Genomic DNA, 20,543 nt, shown 5'->3' with positions numbered 1-20,543 from the left:
GTGTTTATTATGAAGTGACGTTTTATTCAAACAGTATACAATTATATAATTATAAATATTTTAATATTATTGTTTAAAAATACCGATTTTTTTTTTATTATACGCTTTAACATTGACCATTAGTGAACAATTTATTTTTATCAATATGAAAATTAATAATTTACTATTATATAATTAAAAATGTATTTACAGTTGTTTTAGCGAATTTATTTTATATCTTATTGTCTATATTTAAAAATGTAATGAGTTTAATTTGTTTACCTAAGTGTGGTCCAAAGTTTTCAGTTAGGATGGAGGCTTATTTTGAACATTTTTTTGGTTTCTTCGTAATTTATGCAATCTTTAACAATATGTTTGATCAATTAAGGTACATCACATATAGAACATATTGGAGGTATCCTTTCTCTATTAGAAAACTATAAATTAGTGTATGGTGTATGTCCTATGAAAAATTCTATTAATTTTATTTTCATTACTAATACTAATGTAAGAGTTTCTGAGCTTTTATTTGAATTTTTTCATTTTTTTGCCAGATTTGTATGGTGTTGTGTATTTGATCTCTTTTTTTATGTTAATGTACGTCTTGTCGTCTATATTGTTTGCTCCTGTGTTTTCTAAAGCTTTATTTGTAAATTTATTTGATATTTTGATATTTTTGATATGTTTATATGACCGGATACCCAAACTTTTGCTATATCGTTTTCGTTCTTTGTAACTTTTTCTAATTAGTTGATCATTTTTGTTTCGATGTCGGTGAAAATGTTTAGTAAATTTGTGAAACGCTTAGTATTATAGACTTATTATTTCCTGTGATATAAGTAAAATACCGATTTGATTAAGGTGAAAATATTAAATAATTATTTATTTTAAATTATTATTTCTCATTTTATAGTGACGGTTCGGTCACGGGCGGATTCATTTGCCGAACGAGAGTTTCGGTAATTGGAGTCCGCCATCCTTCTTTCCGGCGACAGACCAACTACCCGTTCCAGAATATAAATGATTAAGAAACCTCCTCCTTTGGAGGAGACCACTATGGCCCTTAATGGGCTAATAAAGCGATAAAAAAAAATTCTAATTTTATAGATTATTATTGCTTCTTCTTAGCGATTTTAATTTGGTTAGCATGATAGTTATGATACTTTCATTTTAAAAGTTTATTTTTTTTTCCTTAAATTATATTTTTGAAAAATCTCAAATTATTAGAGATTTATTTAATTTGGATATTTTGAAATTTCCCAAAGCTGGAGGTCATAATTCAACATAAATAATACATCTGTACATTAGTAGTTTCATATTTTTAGATTTTTGTTTGTTATTAATGATTAGTGTTTTAAAAATATCAGGTGTCGATTAAGTAGAAGTCTTTTATTATGGATATTGTTAACGCAGATAAGACAATAGTCTAATGTAAATCCAAGATATTTTATAGTTGTAAATGATGGAATTTCAACATTTTATAGAGAAACAATTAGATACTGGCAAAACTTTAAATTAAAAATTATGTAAATTCATTTGGTTTTATAAACATTAAAACTACGGTTTTTATACCAAAATTCCATTAGTTAAAGGTGATTTTTAAGTTATAGCATTTTATAATGAAATCTTTATTATACGTTTCTCAAAACATCTAAGCTAAACCACAATATGCTTTTTACTGCTATTTTGAATCTATTAAATTAATTTTATTAGGATTTCAGTCATATAAACTACAGTCTATTAATATATATGGATCGATTTTTTTAGCTATATAAAATAACTATCAGATAAAAATGAAACCAATGTTTCAGTATTAAACACGCTATGTAAAATTATTATTACAGATTATTATTATATTTATTTCTTTTTTACTTCATGTAGTTTTATATAATCATTACAATTCAGTATAGATTTTTTGAGGGACACTATTTGAATAGTGTTTAAAATAACATATGGTGTGTTGTTTATGAAAGTTGCTCCGCATTGATTTAAAATGACACACTCAAATTACTTCATAAAATTAATCCGTCGATATAGCTTCCGGTGTATTATGGTTAGTTTGGCATTGCATTATGTTACAAACTCATACAAAAGTAATGGTTCATACTGTGATGCAGACACTGCATACTTACATTGGTCTACGGAATTGCCTGCAGTGACAGTTTGCTACTCTGAAAAAAACTTGATGTACAGGTTTGTTAATTAATGAATGCCGATTTATTCTTAATACATGTATCATTAATTATTCGATAAGTGAACCTATAACACATTTAAATATTATTTATAACGAGTAAAGTTAATGACAGCCTTAATATTTTAATGTTAATAAACAAAAATAATAAAAACTTTACTATTATAAATATTTCTATTTAAATTATATTTTATTATATATTTTTGTTATCAAAAATATCATCTTAAATTCAAAAAAAATATATTTTTGTCTTACTCATTTTGCTCTCTAATAAGTTATAAAGTCACAAATAAGCTTACAATTATTTCTATTAAATAAACAACTGTTCCAAATTTATAGTGGTGGAGTTTGAAAAATTAAGTGGACTCAATTAAATTTACCACCACAATAATATTTTTATATCACAAAACATATAAAGTTCTGGAATTTTATAGGATTAATTTTTTTTGAGGACTTGGTTCCCTATACTGCTTCAATCTAAAAATAATCATTACTCAAAACATTCATTTTAAATTATGTGAACAAATTAAACTAGTTGTAATTATCGAATTCAAAATTATTACACTTATTATTAGGCATTTAAGATTAAAATATCAATCAATGATAATTTTGTTAAGATTATTGATACAAAAAAAAAAAATTGCAAGCCAAGATACTGTCAATATACCCATTTTTTTTTTATATTAATTGATTATTAATTATTTAAATATATTATTACAACCAAAATGAACAAAATTAAGCTTAAGCAATTGAGTTGTATTTTACTTAATGACTTTTGCAATAAATTTTCTAAAATAATTTTAATTAAAATAGGAAACATAAAGTATTTTTTTTACATTATGTAACATTATTTTGGAAATTAATGAAAAGTAAAATTTATATTTTTCGTTAAATAATTTTATAATTCATGTAAAATATAAGTGCTTTGTACAATTTATTTTTTATTAAATAGTTTTACTCATAGTGTTAGCGCCATCTATACAAAAATATTAAAAATAATAATCATGTACTAAACATCGAAATCAAAACAAATCATAAAAATAATTATTTTAGAATATTAACTCAAAATTAATTGGTTGAATCCTAATCAATTAGTTTTTACCTTTATTCATTTGTTTAATTTTAGTATTGATATTCTAGTTTTTTAGTAGTACCTTAATATAACATTAATATATTAGAAAGGAAATATCACTACAAATGTTTTAAAATTTTTTAACAAAATAGTTGTATATTTTAATTTTTGATTAACTTTTTTAGATATATGATAAGATTGTAAATTATAATAGTGATAAATTATTAAAATCATAAATTCTTTGACTAGTTTCCCAAAATTACTTGGTAAATTTAATTAAATATCCATTGTAAAACTATAAAAGCCAAATTACAAGTCAGGATCAATTGAAATTTTTAATCTAATTAGAGATGTAATATTCTATGTAAGCTTTATAACTCTGTTTTACTTTATTTATTAGCTATTACAGAAATCATTTTTCTTTGAGCTTGATAGACCCAAAGTTATAAAATTGATTTAGGACATTCTCATAAAACTTATTAACTATAAATTCTTTTACTATGACTTTTTCCCAAGAATTTTGTTTGGGGGTTTTCCAATTTTCTACTTTTACACCATTCTTATTATATTGTTTTTGCCATCATAATCTTGAGAATACCAGTATACACATTTAAATGGCCAAAAAATAATCTACAAAAAAAGTGAGCAGATAATTTCAGACTAGGACTTTTTCGTGCGAGTTATATATTAGGAATAAGTTATTCTTTTAAATAAAAGAATCTCCTGTATTATTGTAAAATATATATAAATATATATATATTTATATTAATATATAATACATTTATATATTAAAATATATTTATATTTATCATCAATTAAGTTAAAAGTAAATAAACAAAAAAGATGAAAGTAAAATACAATAGTAAAGGTCATAAAATAATTTAATTCAAATTAAATTCATAAAGTCCACAAAGAGTACAGTCTATAGACCAAACTTTTGTATTTTAACCTTTGACAATATTGACTGAATTATTTTACGATTTTTATTATTATATTATAACAATTTTGATTTTACTTTTTTATTTTAAAATTATATTTCATTGATGACAAATACATTTAAAATATATTTGATTTTACAATAATATACTAGTTGTTTTTATATAAATTAATAACCTATTCCTAATATCGAACTTTCGTTCAAATGTCTAACACGGATTGTTGTGACAATGAAACTAAAAAGTGAGAAGATGCACATTAAATAGGGATTTATGAAATTTGTATCATTAAATTTAAATAAATATTATTTAACTAAAATATTGGATATTGTATATAATTTTTGGTTTTACTAGTAACACTGAAGTTGATTATCCACTCAATACAAATATATTAACAAGAACCAAGGAATTTAGAGCAAAAGTAAGATTAATTTTACTAAAAATATTAATAATTATAATAATCTACAATTTTATTTATTCATTTATTATTTTTAATTTACTCATTTCTTTAATAATATTATTTCCTTATTTATGATAGCATAAAAAAGAACGGTAGCACAGTGAGGCCGCGGAAGTATGGACGTAGCATAGTTGGGGCAAGTATAGATGATATCTGACAGTAATTAAAATCACTATCATAAGAAACGCTTTGATGCAAATCTGTAGAAAGTGTTTAATTCTAAGAAATTGGTTGATTATTATTTTATGAAAATAAAAAAATAGTATTGTTAAGGTTAATATGCAGTCAGGAAATCGTATAATTTATATATATTTACTGTAAATTTATCAGAAAAGCTTAATATTTTTTTATCACTTAAATAGAAATTATTTCTAAATAACGTTTGGTGACTAAAAAGATTCTACAATTGAAATATTCAGAACATAATAAATTTTAATGATTTACTTTAACTAAGAAAACCAATCAAAATGTTGTTGAAAAAAATTTATATAATTGAGTGTATTATAAAATTTGATTATAATTGTAAAAATTTTTGTAATAATACAATTTATACATTTGTATAAAAATACATGTATAGCAACATGTTACCAAAAAATTTGGAATATTATAGACTATTAGTAACACACCACACAAATAAAGTTAAAAAATTAATATATTATAAAGAAAAAAATTATTTAATTTTGTAGTTGAAACCTATTATCTTATCAAACCTAATTCGATAGTAAATACTTAAAAAACATTAAAAATTAATGATTTTAATTGTCTCACTGGAGAATGTGAGCTAAATAAATTTTTCATTGATAAAGTGGAATTTTTTTTCAATTTTTTAGGGTAATATCTTTAACTAGATAATAGTTGAGATCATCTGATGTATCGTTAGAAAAAGTTTTTCAAGTGAGTGCTGACAAAATAAATGAGAGCCATAAAAAAAAAATCACATAGTAAAAAAACTTTAATATGAATAAAAAATTTCTTCAAGCAAGAGGGGACTACAGTGATGGGGTCTTTGATATTTATTAAAGTTATTGAATCTAAATGAGATAAAAATCAAATGATTTGAAAAATTTTTGCAAACTCAAAAACTCTTGTAAGGTATTTTAAAATAAAATACAAAATTGAAAATTTTAACACAAAAATAGCATACGGTATCCATTTTCACCATGAAGATAAAATGTAGTTCGAAATTTTTTTCTATAATAAAGTATACTACATAAGCTTTAATATAAAAGTGTCAGTATTTCCGAAACACTTTCAAATGTTAAGTTGACAAAGTTAATTTTTTGTGAAATAGTTGTCATTTTCAGTCCCTACCCCTATGGGTAGGCAAAGGGCCAGATTTATAAAGAAAATATACAAAATGATAATTAAGTACCTCATGTAACTATAAAAAAAAATTGTATTGATTTAGTCATTTTTGAAAAAGTTATGGTAGTTTTAAGTAAAAAAATTGAAAAAATATCAAAAATTATCAATTTTTAAATTTGTATTTTTTTTTGGAGATTTCCCCCGTTTACGGGGAATGAGGGAAATGTTTTAAATTTTTGAGGATAATGTCTTTGACTATATACGATTTTAAATATTATGACGTATTGTTGAAAAAAATCGGTTCGGTGAGAGCTGAGAAAAAGTGGCTACAGACACAACAAATAATGAATAAATAAAAAAAAAATCACATCCTAGTAAAAGTAATATTTTCTCATCTTCGCATCGAAGCTAAAAGTCATAAAAGAACCAAAAGTAATAATGATAATAATGTAATGTAGATATTGAATTATCATATTAAAATTAATATTTCACTTTACAATTCACATCAAAGAGTTTTTATGATTGTGATTTTCACCAATTTCAGATAACAGCTATATTTGTCCCAACAAAGCTATGACCTTACTGTGCTGAATTGTCATAATATAATATGCAATTTGTGTAAGGTAAAATCGTTTATAACAAAATTTAAATTATATAATTAAAATTTTTGTGTTATTAATAAAAACTTCTTATCACCTACCATAAAAATAAAATGCATTTAATAAATGTTTTACTTGATAGCCATAATTTTTAATTTTAGCCAATGAATTTTAGTTATTTATACAGAAACCTAGTTATGAAAACATATTAAGTTATCTTTATTTTAATTAATCACTATATATCAACTTTAAAAGACTGAAAAATATATTAGTATCAAGTAATAAACTGTGTACTAACGTCTGAAATTGTGTCAAATTTCTCAATTATTACAGAATTTGCATTGATTAGATACAACCTTTACAGGTAGTCTGAAAAATAATTTTAACTGTTGTAACATTACAAATTTGAAAGTGGATCTTTTATCATTTTTGTTATCTGTTTTTTTAATTGTGCAAGAAAATGCGTGAATGAAACTATTTCTGACACAGATGTGTCAACAAGCCATTATTTTTGCCGTTAGCCGCCAGATAAGGCGATGAGAGAGAATAAATACAGTTAAAATCAAATTGTTTATCGGTATTGATTCTTCACAAAAAGACTAGCCGTCTTTTAATTACTGTTAAATCAATGTTGGCTCTTCGTCGGCCTTTCAGTTATTAACCGTGCTAGAGTACACATGTTTTTTGTTTCCTAGTCACTATTATTTTCAATGATAGAGTAGAGCCATGTTTTTTAACGAAGCATACAGCCCAACGGATGGGTCTCTTCGGAGACCCATCCATTTCGTTTTCTTTCTTATAATTATATTTATGTAATAAGCTATGTTTTATAAATTATTTTACTTTATTTATGTATGAAGAACATATGTTTCCTTTTCCTTCTAGCTAACACTAAAGAGCAAGTGTCTAAACCGCTCCTGGTGTTTTTCATTAATTTTCGATTAATAATAACAGATGTATTCTAATACAGTCCATAATGTTTATTATATTAATTTATTTTGTTTAATTATTTTATTTTTGTTGCCTTAATTTGTTAACATGATTTTTGATAAATTCATATTTTTGACCATGTTTTATTTAATTTTCTTTTTTTTGAACGATTAAATTTAATTTCATTAATTGTAATGTTTATTTTATTGCGAGAGAAGCTTAAGTACTCGCGTGTATTTTATTTCTGTTCCTTAATCTAGACACAGACTACGCTATGTTTTACATATCAACTGCTTATACTTCAATTATCATAGTTGTGGTTAATAAACCACGAGATGTTATAATAATTTACATATAACGACATATTAACTCAAATTAAATTATTAATAACTTAAAATTAAATTCCACACATAGTTTGATAATCATATCTGATAGGTGTGACATCTAGTCTAGGTGTCAGGCTACCATAGCTAGTCCTTATGAAACCGGCAAACTATGTTGTTGTAGGCTGACAAAAGCCCCTTTACACTGTTTTTATAATATTATTTAATTTAATGAATAAATTAGATTTAAAAATTATTTGTATTAATTATTAATAGTAAGGTGATTTAAACTTTTAGAATGTCATTGCCATTTGTAATCAATTATTTAAATCATGTTCATGGTGCGGAAAAAAATTTAACTGCTGCCGTCATTTTCAATCAAACCGGCTTTTAATTAATCAACCTTGTTATTCTATAAATTCTTTACAAACTATTGAAAAGTAATAATTATCTATTGATTTAGTTATCTTAATATTAATAACAGTATGATTTTGTAGAAGAAAAAAATTATCTGTAAGCCACTTTTCAAAGATAGGACCATTAATAATCGAATTTTCACTGCCTTCTGTTGTAAGTATAATTTGAAAATAATTTAGGTGCTTTTCTTTTTTTTTTAATTTATCAATAAAATATTGATTATGTATAAATAGAATATATGAATTAGAACTATTAACTTATATTAATTGAAATCAGAAAATGCATTTGGATTAGAACATGCTCTAATTAAGTTCCCTTAAAATATCTCGTTAAAATAATTCAATTTATAGTATTCTTCAATTAATATGCATATATTTGTCACACTGACCCCGACAGTTATCAATATTAATAATATCAACCGTTCATAAATCATTATTATTATTCCCAATTTTAAAGTAAATAAAATTTAATTAAGATATAAAATATGATAAAAATACATTTTATTTATTCGTAGTGATGTAAAATTTATCTTATTCAAAATAAAAATAAAAATAATAATTTGGTTTTTAACACGTAATAACGCCATTTTGGAAGCGCTATAGCACCGATTATTGAATTGATTTTTTTCAACACCTTTTGAGTGCACAATCTGGTTTTTTACAAATACAACTTTTTATTTTTACAATTATTATAATTTTTTTTTATTATTTATTTTTATAATTATTTAAAAATATATAATATACACAGAGTGATTTTTCTATCATAACGCACTCAATTCATATAACTCTGTATAAAGTTTATTAAGTTAAAAAATTTTCCTTTAGGAAAACTACTTAATTAAATTTAAATTCAATTATATGTTTAGAGACAAGGCTATTCCTAAATTAATAAATTCGGAGAGTAAGATATAAAGAGTAAATTTTTCCAATTGAATATTTTTTTTTTAAATCGTGTTATCTTTTTAAACTTTTTATTTGGTACCATCGTTGTTTGTTAAAAATATCCGAAAAAATAGATAGAGTTTAAATATGTATTTATTAACCTTGTTTAGTTCATTAACCTAGGTGTTTGTCAAATGGGGTAGACATTAGTGATGAATATAAAAAATATATTACGACAGCTAAATTAAAGTAGTCAAATATANAAAACTCAATAGCGGCTCTAAAAAATGGGTGTTTCCGAACTTATTGAACACCCTGTATAGTATTAGTATTATTCTTCTAGATTTTCCTAAATAGAAAAAAATTTTATTTACTATTCGTTTTTTTTTAACTTAAGTGAATTAGTTTTAATAATATCACTAGATTGCGTTGCACGATCCTACCTATGTGTTATTCGGGAAATCTCAAGAGCCACTTTTTAATATTCATTTGAACAATGAAATTGAGATTATATATTCAACAAGACAAATTATTGAAGATTCTTCTTTAACAATTTTGGATTCTTCTAAACGAGGTTGTTTGTTACGAAATGAGAAAAAACTTATACATCACAATATGTACAGCCAAACTGCCTGTTTGCTTGAATGTGCTATGTATAAACCCAGTTTGTATGGTAAAATTTTTTTGAATTAATACTTTTAATCAGTAAAATTATTTATTGACTTAAAATCTTTTTTTTTTAATAATAATGAAGAAATGTGTGTTAAAATTGAAAAAAATTATTAATATTTATGTACAAAACAGTTAATTTGTTTATTTTTAATGAACGACCTTACTTAGAACCTAATGTTGAAAGTTTATACGATATAAAGTCTAGGAATAAAAATTAATAATTTTAATTTTTAATTTTAGCTTTAAATGAGACATTTTGTAATTGTCTTCCGAACTGCGCCGAAATCGAACTCAAATATATTTGGAATCATATTCACAAGTATGTTATTAGTCAACGATTTAGTTAGAACATTCGATTAAATTAACTATTTTAACCAATAAATTCAGCAGTGAACCAAATGAAAAATATGTCAAGTCTAATGTATTTGTATTAATATTAAAAGGAACACAAAATTTTTATTGTATCTAATTTAAAATTTCTAACAAAACATTGCAGATTGTTTACCTTCAATAATAATATTTTTATCATATTACTGTAATTAATTGATGAATGACTACACTTTATCAATTGAATCAAAATAATATTTTGAATTTTAAAAAACTAGAAAGAAAATTGTACAAAAAATTAATAAATAGTGTTAATTAATTTTTTATTAATTTACCTAGCCTTCTTTTTAGGACTCGATTTTTACATGGTAAAAAAATGATAACAGTTTGTTAGCATTTTTTACTCGCGTTTATTAATATAGATTTATCATCACTTAGCTGTGAATTTAAAGTTATCGATGACGTATCTTACGAGGAGCATACCCTATTAGTATGTGTTGATCTTATCGAAAAACAGTTATAAGTAAAATAAAAAAAATGGATCAAATTAAAAACTTAGCTAAATTACCACCCAAACAACAATTTTTTCTTAACACTTTCCATAGCTAATATAGATGCTTTCTTTTAAGTTAATGATTGCGTATAATTACCATTACAAATTAATTAATATTTTTATTTATTACTTACCTAGAAATACTAACAAATTTTTATTTTTTAGAACAGAGGATAACACAACACGATGTATTTTAACAATGATAAAACCAGCTACTGAAAGGTTAATATTAAAGGCCAAAAAAGACTTCATTGATTTAATAAGTAATACAACTCTGTAAAATTATATTACATTTATTTCAGATATTATTTTAAAAAATAACTTTACTAAATTTTATGATAGATCTTTTATCGTAATTTATTTCTCTTTCAGTTATTCTCGCCTGTCTAATGAAGCTTTTTACTGGTCTTACATTTCCAGACATACTCAAGTGTTTTTTTAAAACATCAAAGTAATATATTAATATAGGCTTAGTTTATAATCAGTGCTTTAGTTTAATATTATAAGTAGTATTCATTATCAATTTAAGCATCAACATTTTGATTAATATATATGTAAATCGAATTTACATACCAGACTAATGTCTTCTATACTTATCTTAGGAAAACTAAAAAAATAATTTTTTAACAAATAGGATTCCAAATAATGCCGCAGAGTTAATAATTTTAAATTTATAAAATTGTAGTTATTATTAAACAATAAAATAAAGGACTATTAAACTTATAAGTACTAATTTGTGACAATTTTATTAAAATATTAATATGGTTTAATACTCATACTATGTGTTTAGCGTTGATAATGGTACCATTGTTTCCAAAATACGTATCCGCCACTTTTCAGTAATTTTTGGTGGCTTTTGAGTTTAATATTTTTTAGTTTTTAAATTAATAATATTTTTAATATAATTTTAATATTACTTAATCGTATAAGAACTTATGTTATGCCTTGAAAACTCGTTTAAGTTTATAATTTATTTTTAAATAACAGATTTTTACATTTTGTTTATAACATATAGTTATTGGCACGATTATTTTCAGTAGGATCTAATGTAATTCAGATGACACAATTATTTTATTTATACCTTTTTTAATTGATGAAAATACCTTTCATAGTTAAGTAAAAATTTAATTATTAACAAAATTATTAAATAAATTGGTCAATCTAATTATTAAATATAATTAATTAATTTAAAAAACCAACATACTTGTTTTTTATTAATAAAATAGTTAAAATATGCCAATAACTATACACATAACCAATAACTATTTTACTAATTTCAAACTGTTATCTTTATCTTGTTAGCTTATTTTTTCTTAACATGAAAACTAACATATTAAAATTATAAATAATCCTAATAAATCCCATTCTAGTAAAAAAATGAACATAATCTCTACCGAAAAATGCCTATACTACCTGTTTTTAACCTTTGAGTACGACTTAAATTAACCTTTTCTTATTACTTTATAAAGAATGTAACAACATTTTTAATATTACATTGTTGTAAATTTTTATTTAAAAAATATTTAAATAAATTTAAAATTTATTCCAAATTTATGGAGTCATTAAAATTAATAATTTATTATTGAAATAAAATAATAAAATAAAAATAATCTTGAATTCCTGAAAATTCAAGATTAATAAATTAAGATCTTCACTTTCAAACATATCAGGAATTTAAACATTTTTAATCTTGTGTAATACTTAATTTTTTTAAATTATTTTATTCATAGAAAAAAAAACTGGCTTAGAAAAATTAACAAAACGTAGGTTATTTTACTTGTAGTTTTTTAATTATGAACTTTAATGTTCAATAACATTAGAGCTTCCTTACTATTATAGGATGTTTATATACAACAGGTAATCTGTAGTATAATCTCAAGGTCACATTGTGTATATCGCGCAAAAAAAAAAAAAATAATTGTCTCCTTATAAAATATGCTTACATTTTATGTAAAATTATTTAATAATTTCTATGTCACGTTCTTGAAAATTGCCGCGTTGGTTTTTATGTAGCGTGTCAACCATTGACCGACAATAATTGGCAATAAATCATAATAAAACAACTTCAAAGTATTACATACATTGTTATACTCCTGTAACATAAAATATACATATAATTTAAAATAAAAATGTGTACAGATCAACTCAATATATTTAACTAACATACAAAAATATTTGTTTTTATTTTATTAAATTTATTGTTTAAAATGAATTATTTTTTTAAGATTATTATTATAAAAAAAAAAAAAAAAATTATTAAATTTCTAGACAGTAAATATTTAATGAATATGGAAAAACTGAGTAAAGTGAATAATGATAATGTTTCAAAATCTAAATTTTCATAAATACATTTTGTAAACATGTACTAAAAGTACAATGTGATTAGGCTACCATTTAGTTAGCAGTCTACTATGATAATAGCAATGAATTATCAATATTTATTAAAATAATTAATGCAATTATATTTCGAGTACATAAAAGTAATTGTACATTTATAGACTTTTTATATTTTAATTTTTGTGTAATTCACCAACTCTAATTATAGTTAAAAATGTTTAATTTTAAAAAAACAGTTCGGGCAAAATATATAGTTGCCAAATTAAAACTATTCTTAAACTTAAGTTAAAACAGTTTCGGAGGTAACCCCTGTAAAGTGAATATTTTATTAAGTAATCGGACAGAGTGAATAATTTTCAATTTTTTTACGAAGTTACTAAAACTCCAAGAGAACAATTCAACTATATAATAATTAATTTTACGAAATTATTACTTATTAAAAGAATGTTGGCAACACACTTAATAATTTTTTTGACTATTAAATTTGATCTATCCGTTGTGTCCCGGCATCCCTTAACTTATTTAAAATTTGACACATTGATATGCAAAACCTATACTAGAGGTATAGAATTACATAAAACTCGCCTTTAAACTGCTCCCAAACTAAATTTATGAAAAAAATGTTCTTATTTATTATACAAATATATTAAGATCACTGCAAATTTATAACACGTCTTACCTTATTATTTTTAAATAAAAGACTTTCAATATCTAGCTTTTATAAAAAATTTTCTATCAAATATGAACATTGAATATTTTAAGTGAATAAATAATTTTAAGTATGATTTATTTACATTTCATGGGAAAAAATATAATGTTTACTTCTTTAGAACATAATTTGATAGTCCCACACACACAGTGTATAGTTACTTGTTTATGTTTTATTTAACTAAGACCTCGACTATTAATGTCATTGTTCATTAGTAGGTGTATCTTTTTTTTATTCAAGCCTAATAGTTATTTTTATTAATTAACATATTATAAATAAAAGAATTCTAATAATCAGAATTATTATAATGATGGGCTTTGTGACAATGGTAAAAATATAGAAAAATTCGTCTCTATTTTATTATTCAAATTCTTTATTTATCTGATTCTAAAACGAAATTAAATTGTTAGAACTAGTTTAGATAGTATAATAAATTATTTAATATCCTTTAGTAATCCTTAACTAAAAACAAGCCAATTAAACGAATCAGAAAAGCAAATTCTAATTATTTACTTATTTTAATTAAAAAGAAAATAGATTTGTTTTGAGATTTTCAAAACAAAAAAAAAAATAATTTACTTATAGTAAATAGTTTAATAAATTATAGTTGTAATACTTATTAATAAGTATTGAACTAATCCTATTCTAATTAAAACATTTTAATTTTCTTTAAATTATATAATAATATTTGTTGTTAGCATTTATATTTGTCATGTGATAAATTTAATGCTAACATGAATTAGCGAATACAAATTAAATAAAAGTTACATGTAAAAAATGTTAAACATTATAAAATTAATAAGTATTTTCTATTATAACACTTAAATTTCATATAATTTAAGTCGATTTTGTAAATTAATACCGAATATCCAAGTACAAGTAATTTATCGTCCAATATCTAATACCAGGAGAAGCCCTGGGTCCCCACATTTATTAGCATGTCACTTTTATTTTTTTATAATTTAATATTAAAGTCAATAAAATTGAATAAGTGATAAGATTTCTTTTGTGATTGTACACAAGTAACGACGAGTATTTCAGTTAGTTCTTATATGTTATGAACATGAAATAATTATGTATAGTTTTTAAAGAAACAATTTATCTATTTAATGTATTAATACATCAATTAATTATTTTTAAGTTCAGGCAAGGTTCTATCAAGTCCTCGACCTTTACGTGAGACTCCAGTCAAGTTGTGTATTAGCAGAAAAAAAACCTGACCCATAATTATGTAGTTGTGATGTGTGTATACTCTACACGCTTGGTAATGACCGCTACGGACAACAGTAGATAATGTAACTTGTTAGAAGGTGTGTGTGCCATGAACTTGTCGTAAACGTTTTTTTTTTTTGTTGTAAAACCGAAAATATTCACGCTTGGCGTGTAATATCACATTGAATTATACATGGATTAATTATAATAAGTTTTAATTTATTTTCATTGAAAAATAGAATAAGGATGCTACATAGAGGTTAGTAGATTTTAAGAAAATTGAATTTTTGATTTTTTTAAATCCTTGTAAATTATCTTGTTAAAAAATTTAATTACTTGAAGTACATATTGAAATGATCATAAACTGTAAACTCCCCGATGTGAGTATTCATTAAATAGATCTAAAAGAAAAAGTCTTGTTAATATATTTTTGAAAATACGTTATATTTTTGAATTTCCTAATAATTTGATTTTTTTATTATTTATAAATATCCGAAAAAATAAAACTTTTAATCAGTGCTCTATAATAATGTATCAAATCCCTCGTACCTTCGTAACGAGACACGCACGTTACCAATTGAGTTAGGTAGGCCACTTAGCAATGCATACATAATAAATAAAATGTATATCAAATTTAAAAAATTCCTATTAATGTAATAAGATGCAATCCTAGAATTTATTTCCTATATAAAAAAAAAATTGTCGTTTATGTAAAAGTAAGTTTTTAATTTTTTTTATTAACAATATTAATTAATCTTCACTAAAAAAAACAAAATAAAAGTCTGTACGTTTCTTTTTAAAATACTGTAAATATTACTCAAATGCACTGATTGTATAATTTAATCATCTTTAATATTTAGTTGAAAAATATCAGGGCAAAAATTTTCATTTTTTAGAAAATTTTATATTTCTTTGTTTATACTGCTAAGAAAATAAAAATAAAAAAAGATTAAGGTTAAGTTGTGAACAAATATCGCTGGTTAGTTAGAACAAAAAGGACGCCAAAAATTAAATACGGTAGTGTATGTAAATACTCTAAATGTTAGTGTTAAAATATATATTATTTAATACATTATTAAATAGTTTCCATACTTAAGATGACCACATACAAATAACGATTTAGTATATATTTAAATCTAATTGCTTACTGATAAATTACAACCGATAAATTATTGACGTATTTTAAATAATCTAAATAATATTAAAAGAATAATTCATAAATATTTTTAAAGAGTTTTCATAATTAATGTTAAGTGTGTAGGAAAGAATGTGTATTAAATGAAAATTTCACATTAAATAACATTAACATTTGCGCTCGTTAATCAAATATTGATGTTACTGAAAATGCACACTAAACACTGTTTGCGTTTAGGTAAATAATAATTAACAATTGTGTTACTTGAATGAATGTGACACATTAAGTTCAACTGAAATAGTTATTTTAAAATCGATTAATTTTTCTATTTATTATTTTTATGTATAAAAGTAATGACACTTGACACTTTTACAACACTATGTTGTATAATGATACCTGTAGTAATAGTACAAAGTAATAGTCTTGTACCAGCATGGATGAACCGCTTTACTGACGATGAAATGACCGGAGTACCAAAACATATATTGGAATTACAAGACAAACACTTTTATCCCGTCAGAAGAACTTTACAAGTTTTATTAAAGTCTTCTAATCGCAGAAGTTTTGCTGAAATTAATCAAGTTAGTATAACAACTGAATTATTTATAGCAATTAAAAATTCATACGTCATTCCTTGTAGTTCTATTTTAGTTAATGTAATTTAATTAAAAAATCAATTGGAATTTTTTTTCGTTGATTATGAGAAATAAATAAATAAATAATACTTGTCATAGAAAACTCAAACTCGTGTATTCCATTCTACAAACTTTCCTTGTACTACGAATAGTACTCGATCTCTCATAAGACCTTCTAGCGTTCATCAACTGAGACCTGGAGACATAGATATAATAGGGAGCATTGGAGATTCGTTATCCGTTGGACTAGGAAGCTTTTCGAACAGTATATATGAAGTACTAATCGAAAGTCGTGGGGTATCATGGACTGGAGGTATAATTCTTAACAAATATTCTTTATTTTAAAAACACAACTTTGTTATAAATATTTGTTATCAAAAAAAAACACGAAATAATTAATCAAAATCAATAGAACAGAAAAATGTTTATAATATAAGCGCTTTAAATAAATATAAAAAATTTAACAATATTTTTTAAATTTCAAATATTTTATCAAAAACTGAAATTTAAAATTTGTTTTATAATACTACATATATTTTAATTTTTTAGGGGGCGAAGGAACATGGAAACAGTATTTGACATTACCAAATATTATAAAAATGTTTAATCCGAAGTTATTCGGTTATGCATATGGCGATGCTTTAGCTGAAGAACGTGGTTCTCAATTTAATGTTGCTGAAACTGGAGCTCTAAGTGTTGATATATTTTTTATGACCAAAGAGTTAGTAAAAAGAATTAAAAACGATAAGCGTGTAAATTTAAATGACGACTGGAAGGTATTAGCTATAATTGGTCTGGACTTAAATGCTCAACGATGATTATTTATAAATTAATGTCACTTTACAGCTAATAACTATAATGTTGGGCCCTAATACATTTTGTTTACAACTGTGTTACGAAGACAATATAAAATTATTGAAAACTTACAAAGAAAAATTATATAATTCATTCTTATATATTAAAAATAATCTACCGAGGACAATGATAAATTTTGTGATGAGTATAAGTAGGTTTTTAATATAATTCAAATATGTCAAAACCAATTAACGTATATTGACATTTTTTTTTTCATAAAAAAAAAACGAATTTACAATATTTATATAAATTTATACGTTTTTCTACTAAAAAATCTCTATTTTTCTATAGTTTTAACCCTTTAGAACTAAAGGATAGAAAAACCTAATTTTATATTTGCACTACATTTTATTTCTTTAGTATATACTCATTTAACAATTTAGTCAAAAAACTAATATCGTTTAACTTTTTATACAATAAAATGTTATGTATACGGAACGTTGATATTAACTATGTACATTATTTATTATTTATGTGAAATTGTTCAAATCAATTGCGTGAAGATGCACTTGACAAAAAGTAATTTCGTTCAATTATATATATAAAAAAATGTATAAATGTTTCGTTTATGAAACGATGGGGAACAATGGGTTAAAAAATCTATTTTTAATGTTAGCTATACAATAATGGAGTTTTACTTTCTTTCTGTTGAATAATATCGGAAAAGCAAAATGCACAGTTCAAAAACAAAGTAAAATGATATTAAATTTAATTTTTTTATTTAATTTACTAAAATTAATAAAATTTATTAAAAACCAATAAAATTAGTTTAACAAAACTGAAATAAAAATAATTAAATACAATTTTTAGAAAAACCCTACTGTTTAAAATTATAGAACAATATTATGTTGTGGATTGAGTTAAAAATGAAGCCCTTTCAAAAATAAAATGAAATTTCTATTAACAATTTATACAAAAACTATTATATGCTTTGAAGAATATCTATGTTTGGTTATATTTTTTTAATTTTTTAAGCTATATTATTTATTAAAATTATTATTTTTGTTGAAATTTTAACACTAATTGCAATATTTAAATAACATAACAGAATTTACTTTTTTGCCAAATAATTTCAATTAGCAACAATTTAAAAGCAACATTATTTTTAAAAAATGCATTTAAATATTTATTTTGAATTGAAAGAACTGGTTTAAAAACCAAATACGTTCAATAGTTCTGAAAATCACTTTTTTACATTATTTTATTAAATAGAATGTACATATCTGTAAAAATAGAAATGTTCAATAATTTGTTAAAGAGTTTTGAATAAAAGTATCTTATAATTTATAAAAATAAGAGACAAATCTCTTTTTATATAATTTCATGTAAAAAAACTAATAATTGTGTTTCTTGAACATTTATGAATGGTTAATGTATTTAGTTATTGCATCAATGTCTTTAACAAATTTTAATTTATCTAGATTTGAATGTTATAATAAATTTCACTGGAAAGCCACTATCTTGTCAAATAATAAATAGAGGAGAATGCCCATGTCTACTTACTCTACAATATAAGAATAAACAACAGGATTACATTAATGTAATGGAACAATTTAAAATGATCGAAAAAGAAGTTGTAAGAATTTCATTCATATATTCATATATATCCCACCTTTATTAATTGATTTGACTATTTTTTTTAATAATTATATTATTTTTAATGAGTTTCTAACATAAAGTAAGAATTTTAGTAAAACTTAAAAGCCTACAATTATAAACTACAATAAAATTAGCAGTATTATTTTCATTATAACTTAAAAACAAGCAAATTTGGAATATTGCTGTCTGCTTCAAAAAAAGAATAACTTCACTGTAATTATTCCTTCGCCGTTGATATAAGTGATCACTTCAATTAATTAACCGGCCGCTAATTACTGAGTATTAACCTATTGATAGTGTTTGGTGACGCCACTTTCAATTCGACTAGGCTATTTTATTTTTTTTTATACTTGAAACTTTTTTATCTAAAATAAAATGTTTGTTTAATTAGACTGAAATGGAGGTCTTTAGGAGTACAGAAGACTTTGTAATTAATCTTCAAACTTTTACAAAAAACATTATGTTCCCTTTAAACAAATTTAATAAAACCGATTTAACTTATTTATCTGCGGACTGTTTTCATTTAAGCCAGAAAGGATATGCAAGAGGTAAGCTTATAAATAAATCAATTAAGCATAGTTAAAAATGTATTAATAAGTTTTTATAGATAACTAATTAGTAATTTATTAAATCAAAACGGCTTAATTACTAATTAATAGAAAATAATTAAATCGTTATAAAAAAATTTCAAATCTTAAACGGTTCAATTTTTAGCTGCCAATGCATTGTGGAATAATATGATGCAACCAGTAGGCAAAAAATCAGTTAACTGGTCTAAAGAATTAGATGGATTTATTTGTCCAACAGACGAATGGCCATACATTCGTACCTGGAAAAATAGCAATTAGAAATAAATTCCTAACAAAATATATTTTTAGAAATTTAAAAATCTAAACCACCACTTATCTTAATTTTTAAAAAATTAATAAAAAATAAAACTAAGACATTTTGTGAATTATGTAAATAAAGAAATTTTATACACTAATTATGTAAATAAATAAATACAATAAAGTTACTCAAGTACATTAATTCATTGTGTTTAAATTTTTCATTACTTCGAGAAATTTTCGAAAAAAAATCATGAAGTCCTACAAGAATCACATGGTAGTCATTTAGCACTTTTCTCATTTTTTTTGCGCAAGATCTTGGTATCATTGTGTTGGAAAAAATGGTTACTAAAAATTGTCCCCAAGACCTCGCACAATTCGAGTTTCATAGGAACTTTTTACGTTGTTTGGATGGGATATCGATCCCCTTTATTTCTCTGACTACCTAATTTTAATTTTTTTATCTAATGAAAGGAAATTCTTGATGGGCGACGTTTTGCTAATGGTAAGGAAGTTGAAGAATAAGTAGTAAAGTAGCTAAAAGAGGTGATGGCAGACTTCTATAAAACTTGAATATAAAAACTAATACC

The 20,543-nt window shown here is 23.2% G+C and overlaps 2 protein-coding genes across 2 annotated transcripts; both read left to right on the top strand.

The window, feature by feature from the left end:
* Window positions 1-1,916: 1,916 nt before the first annotated feature.
* On the top strand, window positions 1,917-14,953 carry LOC126894014 (uncharacterized). The gene is made up of 9 exons (XM_050664637.1): window positions 1,917-2,172; window positions 4,532-4,598; window positions 8,092-8,234; window positions 8,292-8,364; window positions 9,516-9,765; window positions 10,005-10,083; window positions 10,810-10,907; window positions 11,017-11,095; window positions 14,832-14,953. The coding sequence occupies exons 1-9, from the start codon at window positions 1,973-1,975 to the stop codon at window positions 14,908-14,910; spliced, it is 1,068 nt and encodes a 355-aa protein (XP_050520594.1). The 5' UTR covers window positions 1,917-1,972; the 3' UTR covers window positions 14,911-14,953.
* A 35-nt stretch (window positions 14,954-14,988) lies between these two features.
* Window positions 14,989-20,151, top strand: LOC126894013 (phospholipase B1, membrane-associated-like). The gene is made up of 8 exons (XM_050664636.1): window positions 14,989-15,161; window positions 16,389-16,618; window positions 16,772-16,985; window positions 17,222-17,448; window positions 17,519-17,678; window positions 18,949-19,103; window positions 19,518-19,674; window positions 19,841-20,151. The coding sequence occupies exons 1-8, from the start codon at window positions 15,149-15,151 to the stop codon at window positions 19,972-19,974; spliced, it is 1,290 nt and encodes a 429-aa protein (XP_050520593.1). The 5' UTR covers window positions 14,989-15,148; the 3' UTR covers window positions 19,975-20,151.
* The last annotated feature ends 392 nt before the right edge of the window (window positions 20,152-20,543 follow it).

This window comes from Daktulosphaira vitifoliae, unplaced genomic scaffold (genome assembly GCF_025091365.1).
Source record: "Daktulosphaira vitifoliae isolate Bord-2020 unplaced genomic scaffold, ASM2509136v1 Scaffold_1, whole genome shotgun sequence".
NCBI lineage: Eukaryota > Metazoa > Arthropoda > Insecta > Hemiptera > Phylloxeridae > Daktulosphaira > Daktulosphaira vitifoliae.
The sequence above is the reverse complement of the archived record's forward strand: the minus strand, read 5'-3'. Positions and strand labels throughout refer to the sequence as shown.

What these genes read in the sequence shown, in the direction of transcription:
- LOC126894013 (XM_050664636.1), top strand. An exon ending in GTTTTGCTGAAATTAATCAA is followed by an intron (nt 16,619 to 16,771) that starts GTTAGTATAACA and finishes TACTTGTCATAG; the next exon opens with AAAACTCAAACTCGTGTATT. An exon ending in CCAGAAAGGATATGCAAGAG is followed by an intron (nt 19,675 to 19,840) that starts GTAAGCTTATAA and finishes TTCAATTTTTAG; the next exon opens with CTGCCAATGCATTGTGGAAT.
- LOC126894014 (XM_050664637.1), top strand. Translation starts at nt 1,973, where the DNA reads ATGACACACTCAAATTACTTCATAAAATTAATCCGTCGATATAGCTTC. An exon ending in AATTTTCACTGCCTTCTGTT is followed by an intron (nt 8,365 to 9,515) that starts GTAAGTATAATT and finishes TAATATCACTAG; the next exon opens with ATTGCGTTGCACGATCCTAC. An exon ending in ATTTGGAATCATATTCACAA is followed by an intron (nt 10,084 to 10,809) that starts GTATGTTATTAG and finishes TTTATTTTTTAG; the next exon opens with AACAGAGGATAACACAACAC.